Raw genomic sequence first — 12,017 nt, 5'->3', positions numbered from 1 at the left:
ATGTTTACTATTGACCCTTTATAAAAAAAGTTTGCCAACCTCTGTGATAAATATTTACCATGTGAATAATGAAATGAACACATAAATAAATGAACTATTATGGCAAATTCACTTTCATGTAATTACTCCTTAATAGTATACACTCTATGGCAGGGATCCAGGTATTAACCTAGACCTTTACACATTCTATTCAAAATATGAGACCAGTATTATTTGTGAATCATTCTGCCATGTTGTTCCAAAATATATTCAATCAGAATAAAAATTTTAATTGCATTTTCTAAATGGGCTTGTCCCCTTTTTATAATTAAAAATACATCTCAATGCCTCTTTTCATGAGGACCAGCCAGTCTTCCAAGAAGTTATATTTGTAATCTATTAGACTCACGATAATCATTTCACTGTATCAAGCATGTGTACGTCCTCTGCAGTTTTATTCCTTCTGTGTCAGTCTGTAGGTTCTAAACTTTTACCATGGGATGTGCAATTCTGCTTTACAGAGGTACATGATAGAAAGAAATTCAATCGCCTCCCTTACATGTGAATTTCATTTCACTTTTACATTTGTTAACTAATTTCTTGGGTTTTACTGAATGCCCACTGCACTGTCAGATTGGACGCATTGGGAGGGTCATGAAGTGAATATATGTTCAAAATCTGCAAAAGGCAAGCAAATCAGTTGCATTCTGCTCAGGCAAGATGCATGTTCTTACGTAAAACAAGTTAAGGGCACTAGAAACGGTTTAATATAGATCCAAATTGAAGACTACACAAATTCATATGGAAACTGAAATAGGCTATTCTAAATATTTGGAGAAACTGCAAATGAACTTGGATGGGAAACTCTGTAATGCCGATTACACCTTCTTAGTACTGGCATTCCTGCTTTCATTTCCATTTTCAAATTGCTGAGAAGGGATTAAAACAAACATATCTTAAATTGATCCTGTTGTATACACTGATAGGATTTGTTTCTGTTTGTTTACTTTTGTATGGGTTTAATTTTCCTGGAGGGAACTTGGGCCCAAGTAATAATCACTGTTTTCCGTTTTAGGAGAAACTTGTCTTCTGTATATCATTAAAACTTCTACAATTATTTTTTTCACAAAGGAGAAAGTTATGTGATTGGAAATTCTATCATCTCTATTTTGTAGTAAGTACTTTGGAGGGAAATTTATGTAGATTCACTTAAATAGGTTGTTTGCTTACAATGCACTATTGGGGAGACTTTACTCGTTCTAATTTAGGGGCCGGAGCTACAGAAGGAAAGCCTTTAGAAATTAATACCAGCTAATTAATCCAGCTCATTAGCCTAAAACCTCACTGAATGCTGCGAGTGCTGCTAATGTAATAAGCTTCCCAGTTAATGGAGTCAAAGCTAACTTCAAAGATGGCTTGTACCTCATTCATTAACTTAATCAACTCTCTGGGCACCTCACAGACAACAAATCCTGGTAGGAGAGCAATAAAGATGGAAATGGATGTTTTGTTCTCTTATCCCCTGACCGACTTAAAATTTGGATAACTGTTGAGTACACAAATAGTACATGTTCCCACCTCTAAATAACAACAGGACAAGACAAACAAATGCTATAGAGAAATTTTTGTCAAAATGAAAGTTTAAAATTGTCCCAATAGTCCAATCAGTGTAAAAAGCCAACATCTAGTGTGTTGAGTATCGTACATTTTACATGCTCAATCTACTATATACATTTTAGCCCATAAGAAAAGAAACGGAAATGAGGCATCAATTTGCACCATTGTCTTCTTGTTTTCCTTTTTTTTCTAAAATAAATGTTAATAAATTTAATGAATTATTCCATAAATTAGATTATTTTTTAGATTTATTATTTATTCCATCTTCAAAACAAAATAAAGGGTATGATTATTGTTCTTTCATTCAACAAATATGTGACTAGCTACTAAGTATCTGAGCAATGTTTTAGATAAGGGAGTTCAATGAGAATACATTTTAAATTGTTTCTATTTTCATTCATTTTTAGTAAATCTTGCCTTCCTCATCTTCTTTCGAATTCTTGAATTTTTCTTATTTCTGGAGATTTTTTTCTATTATAGCTTCTCTTTAGGGAGGGAGGTTTTTGTGTATATCAAATATTAGGAGCTCAGAGATTGCATGGGCCTCTATTCAAAGAGAGGTTTGGTTTGATTAATGAAAGAAAAAACTGCTACTGGTGAAGGTAGATGAACAACAAGAAATAAAACAGTAGGGGGAGAGATTTTGTTTTAGGAAGTCACTTGAAGAATTGCCTTCTTTAAATATGATGATGGAGCAAATCGAACTCTTTTAAATTGTTCAAAGAGGTTTATTCTAATTCAATATGAGAGAGCACAGCCTGGAGAAAAGATAAACCCAAGAAGCCTTGAGTTAAGTGGTCGCTAGGCAGTCAGAATGTAACTCTGTTTTATACAATTTAAGGAAGCAAAGGTTACAGGTAAACTCATGAATCAATACATGGAGGTCATTCATTGGTTTGGCCCAAAAAGGCAGAATATATGGAAGTCAGGGCTTACAGGTCCTACGTGGGTTCAGAGATTCTTTAATTTGCAATTGATTAAAGGAACAAAGCTATGTCTAAAAACTTGAAGTTCATAAAAAGGAATGTTTAAATTAAGATAAAGAAGTCTACCAATTTATCATGTGATACTGTGCCAGAGTCAGGCTGTGAGAGCAAACCACAGCATACTGGGTCAAAATGATCTGTAAGGGTGCATGACTTAATCCTTGCCTGGCATGGCCTTAGGTCTTGCCTATAATTTGGTATCTTATTGCCACAAAGCATCTGTTCTTTCAGTCTTATGATAGCTTTTTCAACATTAATGTTGGTCAATTGTGTTTAAACTTCCCCAGGGAGTGGGTATAATGAGGCATGTCTGACCTCCTGTTTTGCCATGGCCAGGAACTCAGTTTTTTTCTAGGCCCCCTGGGCCAAAAGAGGGTCTGTTCAGTCAGTTTGGAGGGCTTAGTTTATTTTTAGTTTACAAATAGAATGTGAGTTTCCGGGTTCAGATATGCCCTTGCTTTCCTTAGTATTCTATAACGTGAACCCTGTGAGTAAGGCTGAGGCTCCTTTTCTTCCTGTAACTCCAGTGGTCTCTCTCATTTTACACAGGTTCAGGGAACTGCTCAAAACTCTGCATTTTTCTCCTTCTTTACCAGCCCTGGATACACCATGCTAGTGAGAGATTCATAGTTTTGCAAATAATTTTTCTCCAGTTTTTTCTACAGCTGCATCGAACGATATGCTAGAACATTTTTTGTTAGTATATTGTCCTCTTTGTCTTGCAGAAGTTTCTAAGAGTTTTGGATTGGTGATGAAAAAAGAAACACGGAAAAACTAAAAGCACTTCATTTTACAAAACTAATTGGAATGGGAAATTGGAGTTAGTAATCACAGATCAGGACTCAATTTTCCATCTTAATACAGAACAGTTAACTTTTGAGCTTAAGGTACTTTCTCAAAATAGTGTTGTAAAATAAGTTATCTAGTCATCAGAATAATCAATTTTTAGTTGTCTGGGAGCTGTCTTATCTTTGCAAAACTTCCTCCCCATGACCAGAACTGAGAAGTTGATTAAACTTTATCTATATAAATATTGAACATTGTAAGTATAGTAAAATGGTTCAGGGATAGACTACTAAGATAAAATAATCAAGATCTTTTCATATATATTTATGAAAGTGGTACCAGGGACCACATAATATAGTCCCTTTTGGTAATGGAAGCTGCTCTATTGGTTTTACTGTATAACAAATCACAGCAAAACTGATTGGCTTACAACAGAAAACATATATTTGAGTCTGTGGAGGTTGGCAATATGAGCTAGGCTTAGCTGAGCAATTCTGCATATCTAGGGTCTTTTGCGGACTTTGCTGTTGTGCACATGTGCTTGATGAGCTCCTGTGAGTGTTGCGGAGACTGGCTGGTCTAAGATGCCAGTCATTCCACATAGTCTCCATCCTCTGGCAAAATAATCCAAGCATGTTCACAGGGTAATGGCTAGATAGGTTAGGCTCCTGGAACTCATATAGTGTCACTGTCACTGTGTTATAGTGGTCAAGAGAAGTTACAAGGCCAGCCTGTATTCTAGGCAAAGGAAAGTAGACACCTCACCTATTGGTGAGGGGTGGTAGAAATAACTGTAGCCATAATGTAATCTACCATGAGTGGAATACATAAAACTTGGGAGCTTTCACACTTACATGTCTGTCAGGTGCAGGAAGCCATTCGGCAGCCAGGATATGAAGATAACATGCTGAAACTATCAGGCACATTTGATTGACAGGACCCTGACAGGACCCTGATGACATTGTGTTCCTAGGTTCAGTTGTTCCTAATACTCAGTGCTATCTTTGCTCATCCTTTAGTTTAGCCATTATATCCTTTCCTGTATTCTATGAGCCAATTAAATTTCTCTTTTGTTTAAGTTAAATGAGTTGAGGTTCTATCAGTTTAATAAAAGTTCTTGAAAAAAAACAGTACCCAAACTTGTTTACACGTACTTATTCCTTGTCCATTCTTGTCACATACTAATATAGCCAGTAGAATAACAGCTAAGTTGTATATTCATTTAGCTATGGACATTCATTTTAAAATTAATTTTACTTTCAATAAGTGAAGTGTCTATCTTCATTAAGCAATTCAACTGCATTGAATTCTTCAACTGGATTTATATAGTGGTACTTTTTAAATGCCCTGAGTAGTTAGACACTATCCTTTAATTCTGAAAAATAGAGACGAAATGTCATTTAGAAAATTGAAAATCAACTTTTTATGACTTTAGTTGAAAGAACTCATGCTGAAATGTGAACAATGTTCATGAAAAGTTAATAAATAAGACTAATGATAGTCCATGGTAATTTTAAAATGATCCAACTCTTAAACGACTTACAACTAATGCTAATACCTTTGAGAAAAGAGGGTCACAATATTGGAATTTCATGCTCATAACAAAACTGAACTTCAAAAGCCTTTCACGATCATATATATCAAGAGTCCATTTCACATTGCTCTCACATTTACTATACAGACACGTTCATTTCTCACTTTAAACATAATTATGATAGATGTAGAATTATGGGATCTGAATCAATTTTCAGATTGTGAAACTCCACATAATCCTCTATAATTACCCTTCCTCCCAACATTGAAAAATACGCTCTCTCCCTAACTTCTCTTTTTGAATCACTAACACTATGAACCCCTATAACTGAAAAAAAAGTGTCACTTTTAACTTTCTTCATTGTATTTGAAGAAAAAAATACTCTAGCTGAACAATAAATGATGTTTTTAGAAAACCAGAACATACACAAAAGTTTCTTAGCTTCTTAGCACAGAAAATAGGACTGAAGGGCTTGTTAATGAGCCAATCTATGAGCCATCATGTGCTAGCATCTCTCTAAATGGAAACTGTAAGACAAAAGACATGTCACCTTTCAAGAAAGACACTGTCAGTGTTGAGTAAAACCAGAGTGTGACTATGTCCCTTCAGTGTATTCCTTCTTTGTTCAGTATCAGGGAATACTTTCAGCGTCTTCTGAAATTTATAGAGGTCAATGAGTTGTCATTATTATCCCTATTTTCAGAGGAGTTACTTGAAACTCAAGAGGATTAAAGTGACTTATAATTAGTCATAATGGTTCCTCCCTTTCACAACCTACTTCAGATTTAAACTATCCCCGAATGAAAGAAAAATTTAATGTGATTTATGTTAAAGTGCTCATATAATTCAGAGTAGCAAACAGCAGAATTTCAGAATAGTAGAATATATTTCTCTATGTGATTTTTAAATTCTATGCTCCACATCCATTATCTGTAAATAAAGTGCAGCTTCCAATGCAGTCAATGAGCAGTCAAGTGTGCTAACGAGGACATCTTTAAATAGTGTTGTTCTGCTGTGCTATAGAGTGGAGCTCATCAGAGAGCTGATGGAACACAGAACCATTTGGAGAGGCTCTGAGAACACATTTACAAAAATACCAAATCTGAATTAAGCAAAACTTAAGAATATTTTGTTTTGACTACTGGAAAGGAAACAATGACACACACAGGGACCCAGGTGGTTAATGTACCCTACAATATTACTGTAAAGTACAAGACCTCAGCTTCTAAGCTCCTCAGAAACCATGAATTCAGTTGATACATAGTGCTCTATAGAATAGACTTGAAGAGTAAAAGAGCAAACATTTCAGATACTCTTTCAAAGCTTGCCAATGCACTTGGCTTTTGAATTCTTGCTATTGGTCTGCTGTGCAGGAGGGAACTTTACAATGGTTTTTACTCTCCAAGAGGTTTTAAGCCTGTCTCAATTACAATAGAGAAAATGAAATGAGCCCTTTTTTTAGTGCTATAAAAAAATAAACTACAATTGTAATAGCAAAACGAATTTTCTCAGTTCAGAAATGGTGTAATATGTAAACCTAAAGCTTTGCAGTTAATGCAGGTCCCTTGACTTTTGAGTCAACTCAATTTGAAGACAAATACCATGATTTCTTAGCTATGAAATTGTTCTCTCCCACTATAGTTTAAATTAAAAGGCTTTAAGTAAACATTGCAAATTCAACAATGTTCACTTATGATCTACTTATTTTCATCTGTAGATTCATCTGGTTGTGCAAAAAGATCCCTGAGGCCCTGATTTCATCTCACATTCACTGTTCTATACATGTTTGTGAATTCAAGTATCTCTTCTTTGTGAAGACCATTGACAGTGCCACAAGATGGTGAACAAAACTACAACCCATGTTTAATGTTCATGTTGATGTCTTTTAGTAATTTGGCTAATTTGTAGAAAATTAGTCATTTATTTAAGTGAAAGTGTAGAATAAATATTCTATAATCAGTGAATATTGTTTCCATTTGGAAATAATTTGCTGAATTCTTATGTGATTTTCAAGTTATGTTTCTTCACCAGTTAACAAGAGACTACTAATGGGCTGTATTACTCTTAGGAAGTCCCTTTTCAAAACATTCTCCCTGCTGAAATGTCAGCACAAAGTGTCTTCCTACATTTCGGTGCTTTCTTGGAGTTTAAATGACCCATGACACCAATCACACATATCTCCAGGAATCTGACACCCTGAAAAAAATCCTATGAGGTTTCCTAAAATAGATCCCGCTGGCAAACATTTTATGTCTGAACCTGTACTGATTGAAAGAGGTCTCATTGAATAAGAAATAATAAAAACAAAACAAAACAATAGATTTGGGGTGAGGTAGATTAGAGCTAACTTGTATTTAGTATCTAGTAATTCGGCCATGTCACTTTACAGTCTGTTCCTAGCTCTGTCAGCACAGAAATTAAGGTCCAATTTTTAAAACATCACTTTATCAATCACAACTCTGACCTAGTATGTATTTTTTGCAATTCTCCTTTTTACAGAATAGAATGGCATATTCAAGATTTTATCAATAACTTGTTTTGATGAGAAATACTCTTGTTACTATTTCGTAAAAGACTTCCTGAAAATAGTTTTTACCTTCCTTTAGAAGTAAAACAACAACAAATCAGAAACAAAGCATTACATATTGATTTAATCTTCCAACTCATTGTGAAAAACAGTGAACTATACAAGTTAATAGAAGTGAATAGTAAAAACAGAATGGGAATTTATCTAGGCTATTGCCAGTCACTGTAAAATAAATTGTAATCTGAATATGTGCTTTGATCAAGTATTTTTTCAAAAACATGTTTTACCATGATTCCCAATTTTCAAAATTCAAAATATGACCCAGTACACACATTGATATGCACATACATAAATTTAAAACAAAACTCTTATGAACAACTTAGCCTTACTCTATACTCTGATACTTTCTATTCTAGCTAATTTAATTTTTTAAATGCTTATTTGGATTCACAAAATTGATTTCATAACCTACTAATGAGTTGCATTCGCCCATAGAAAACATTGCTTTAATCTAAGTCTTAAAAACTGTGAGGAGGTGACTTTCCCCTTAATAAGCAGAGAGGTGTTAAAAATATAATTCTCATACAAATGGAGTGAATTGGTGTCAAAGTTGTATTAATCACGTTAATAAAAATACCAGCAAGAAAATACTAGAGCTAGTTTTAAGAGCATTTGAGGAACCTGAATAGTAAACAGACGAATGATTTCTAAAAATAAGTTTGCTGAATTATATTTAAGACTGGTTAACTCCCTGCAGTATAGGGAGCCATAAGACCTCTGGTAGTTAACTCTAGTAAATTATAAAATCAAAACGACTTAATTTCTGCACTTTTAGATACAGAAGGATTCAAATATAGTCCAGTCGGGAGACTGACAAAATATCAGTTATTTCAAGAAAGAAATTTTAGAAAGAATGCTAACTGGATATAGAGTTATTAACCAAGTTTATGCAAAGGCTAAGATATTGCCGTTTTATCACAGAAACAGCAATGTTAGGAAGTAGCTACCACCCTTACCACTTACAGGGCTGACGGAATGAAAGGAAGATCATTAAGGTTTAAAAGCTTGGAGGAGAAGCTTTGTGGTGATGAACCTCAAATCTCTCTGGTGCTAGTGCTGGTGTCTCTGAGGAGGGCTTGATGAGATCAAATGTTGCATATACTGCAAATGTTGGAAATACTACAAAGAGGCAGCATCTGCTGCTATGGGAATAAATTGATATAGCCAGAATGAAGACGTGCCATTAGGATAAATTCCTGGAGCAGGAAGAAACAAAACAGGACACGAACAATGGGAGCAATTCCCTCTCCCCGCCAAGTCTTGCCATCTCCCTCCACTGGCAAAGCCTAACAGGAAACCACAAATAAAACAGATATGTGGTTTGCAAAGTCCAAACCTCAGCATCCTAAAAGCAACCACAGAAGGGAACTTAGAGCTGAGAGTCAATAGTTTAAAACCTGCCACAACGTCTAACCTTACAGGGCAATGGAGCCTTTGCACTTTTCTCATCTGCAGATTGTTCATCAAGAGTGTCAAATTGTAACTCACAAGTATGAGAAATATTCTAGCATGAGAACAAGTAAGCAAGTATTATTTGCTTTTTTCTAAATTTGGAATATATTTATCTTTATCAGAAATGTATGGCTTAATTAAAAGCTCCACGAAAATTCAAAATTATTATAACTGATATTTTCTGCTTTTTATATTAAATGAATTTCTGCAGACCATTATTCAGGTCTATTATGCTAACATTAGACACATATTTGGCTTGTTACCTTGAAAACTAATAATAACATTACATATTATGAACATAAAGATGTGTCTTCTCCCATGATTCCAGAGTTCTTTGGTCCAGTATTGATATGTGATAGAGTGTTATAATTAATCTATGGGAAATTGTGATTATTTTTTAAAACTAAATAAAAGTTACACATGATGATAGTAAAGATTTCAATTGTGTATAGATATCAAACAAAAAGTTACATATGTTTATATATATAAATAAAAATGTAAATATATTTATTTACACAAAACAGATCATACCATACATTCTTTTGCACCTTATTTTTCTACTTAGTACCATATCTTGCCGTATTACAACAGATAGATCCTCCCCTATATTGTTAAGATCTACATTCAAATGTAGGATCTACATAATCAATTTTAAAATTCCTTGCGCATTTAGGTTGTTTCTAACTTTCTGTTATTGCAATGGCTAGCTAGCTAGCTAGCTAGAGCAATAAAAAGTTGAAAGATACTGTTTTATGTACAAAGTCTATACACATAATATGCTGACAAAACAATATTGAGTTAAATAGTAATCATGATTTTGTTAATGTTTATTTGTAGTTGAATTTGTAGCTGATGACTTGAAACAGCATGAAAGAGAACAAAAACACAATCTGATGAGTGCTGTCCTATCTTTCCAAAGCAATTTTATAATCAACCAATCTTTCTATTTCTCATATCCAGATGCCACACCACATGAAGCCCTTGCCATATTACAGCTATGACCAGCCTGTGATCGGGTACTGCCAGGCCCACCAGCCACTCCATGTCACCAAGGGCTACGAGACAGTGTCTCCAGAGCAGGACGAAAGCCCCGGCCTGGAGCTGGGGCGAGACCACAGTTTCATCGCCACCATCGCCAGGTCGGCAGCACCGGCCATCTACCTTGAGAGAATTGCAAACTAATGCTGAAGCCAACTCCTTACTGGGGAGCTCCATGGGGGGAGGGAGGGCCTTCATCTTAAAGGAGAATGGGTGTCCACAATCGCGCAATTGAGCAAGCTCATCGTTCCTGTTAAAACATTTATGGCAAAGAGAAAAGAGAAAGAAAAAAAAAAAAAACTGCTTGAAGAGGGCAGCGAATGCACCTGCAGCATTACCGGGAGGACTGCAGAACTTTCTTTGCTTTAAAACATAAAACAAACAAACAAAAATACTCCCAGATGTAAATAGTAAGAGTGTCAAGTTCTTATAAAAATAGATTTCACCCTAGCTACATATAGGTTTGTTTGTATATTTGATTTTTCTACACTGCATGGTTCCTGGGCTGGAGAACCACAGGGGAGCAAATAAACAGGGGTGGGTGGGAAGCTACGGAAACAACAGTTTTCCTCTTTAGGTGTGTGTAACTCTCACAGATTTTATTTAAATTGCTTTCATTTATTTTTTCTTTAAAAATGTTGTTTGTTCTTATTTTTTTTCTTTCCTGGTCAAGTTTCTAATACAAAACATGAGCATTAAAGCTTATGTTGTACCAAAAGAAAATGTGCTTTACCACGGACCACAGAGAAAGTTGACCACAAAGTTTGACAAAACTACTGGAAAACCCAGTAAGTCCGGGTGAATGACCCTTCATGACAAATGCCATATATGGTACATGATAGAAGGAATTTTGTTTTGTCCCATTGGCAGCCCTCACTGTGTAGGATGTCTGAGAGAGCCATGAAGATCTCCGAATGAGAAGACCAGCATAATCATTCTCATGTGCACTAAGGCTATAAGAGAGACATGACCATGGGCTCAATGAATGAAACTGCCAAGCTGACAAATTTCTAAAAACAAGATAATGTGTAACATTGCTTTTTAAATTAATTATCAATTAGCTTTTGTGTAGTTTTTATCAATAAAAGAAAAAATATTGAAAAATAAATATATTATTTTGTGGTTGGTATACCACAGCCCACCTAATGCTGAGTGCTTTATCTGTATATTGTGGAATGCTTCTAGTCTATATCAGGGTACTTCAATAAGAATCAGTTGGTATCTATCAAGTGTTTTCTGTGTGTTCCATGGTCAGATAAGAAGGCCCTGTGAAGTGTAGAAAAGGAATACGAGATGTGGTTTATGCCTGATATGGTTTGTCTGTGTCCTCACCCAAATCTAATCTTTAGTTGTAGTTCCCATAATCCCCACATGTTGTGGGAGGGACCCAGTGGGAGGTAACTGAATCATGGGGGTGGTTACCCCTATGCTGTTCTGGTGATAGTAAGTTCTCACAAGGTCTGATGGTTTTATAAGGGGCTTCCCCCTTAGCTCGGTTCTCATACTTTTGCTCCAGCCATGTGAAGAAGGCCGTGTTTGCTTCCCTTTCTGCCATGATTGCAAGTTTCCTGAGGCCTCCCCAGCCATGCTGAACTGTGAGTCAATTAAAATTCTTTTCTTTATAAATTACACAGTCTTGGGTATGCCTTTATTAGCAGCATGAGAATGGACTAATACATGCCCCGAAACATTTCACAATTATTTTCAGAGCTATGTGACCTTACTCTAATAAAATTCTATAACAATATGAGAAAAAGTAAGTATCCATGGAAGGTTTAGAGGTTGTCAGACCTTATAGAAGTGAAAGAACTGTGTGGAAATTGGTTACTAACTAGGAAGATGGATAGCATCACCCATTTTTTTTTTTAACAAAGGAGATCACGGCGTGCACATCAGTTGAGACATTTTCTCTCAACTTCTTTTGTGTTGTAATGCTACATCTTAGCAATTCTCTAACAGTGGACATTCTCCTGATGTGTCCACTGGTATAATTTTCCTAGTTTTATTTTTGAAACTAAATTATACTACAAAATTTATG

At 35.3% G+C, this 12,017-nt stretch overlaps 1 protein-coding gene across 2 annotated transcripts in view; it reads left to right on the top strand.

Annotated features, from left to right (window-relative positions):
- Positions 1-10,258, top strand: part of LRRTM4 (leucine rich repeat transmembrane neuronal 4) — a 767,357-nt gene extending 757,099 nt beyond the window's left edge. For both annotated transcript variants that reach the window (XM_030828070.1, XM_030828071.1), the window contains exon 3: positions 9,902-10,258. In XM_030828070.1, the coding sequence (XP_030683930.1) occupies positions 9,902-10,123 (222 nt within the window). In that variant the 3' untranslated portion in view covers positions 10,124-10,258. The remainder of the gene's footprint in view (positions 1-9,901) is intronic.
- Positions 10,259-12,017: the final 1,759 nt, after the last annotated feature.

The sequence above is a fragment of the Nomascus leucogenys genome, chromosome 14 (genome assembly GCF_006542625.1).
Source record: "Nomascus leucogenys isolate Asia chromosome 14, Asia_NLE_v1, whole genome shotgun sequence".
NCBI classification, from domain to species: Eukaryota; Metazoa; Chordata; class Mammalia; order Primates; family Hylobatidae; genus Nomascus; species Nomascus leucogenys.
Note: the sequence above shows the minus strand (reverse complement) of the source record. Positions and strands in the feature narration are given on the sequence as shown.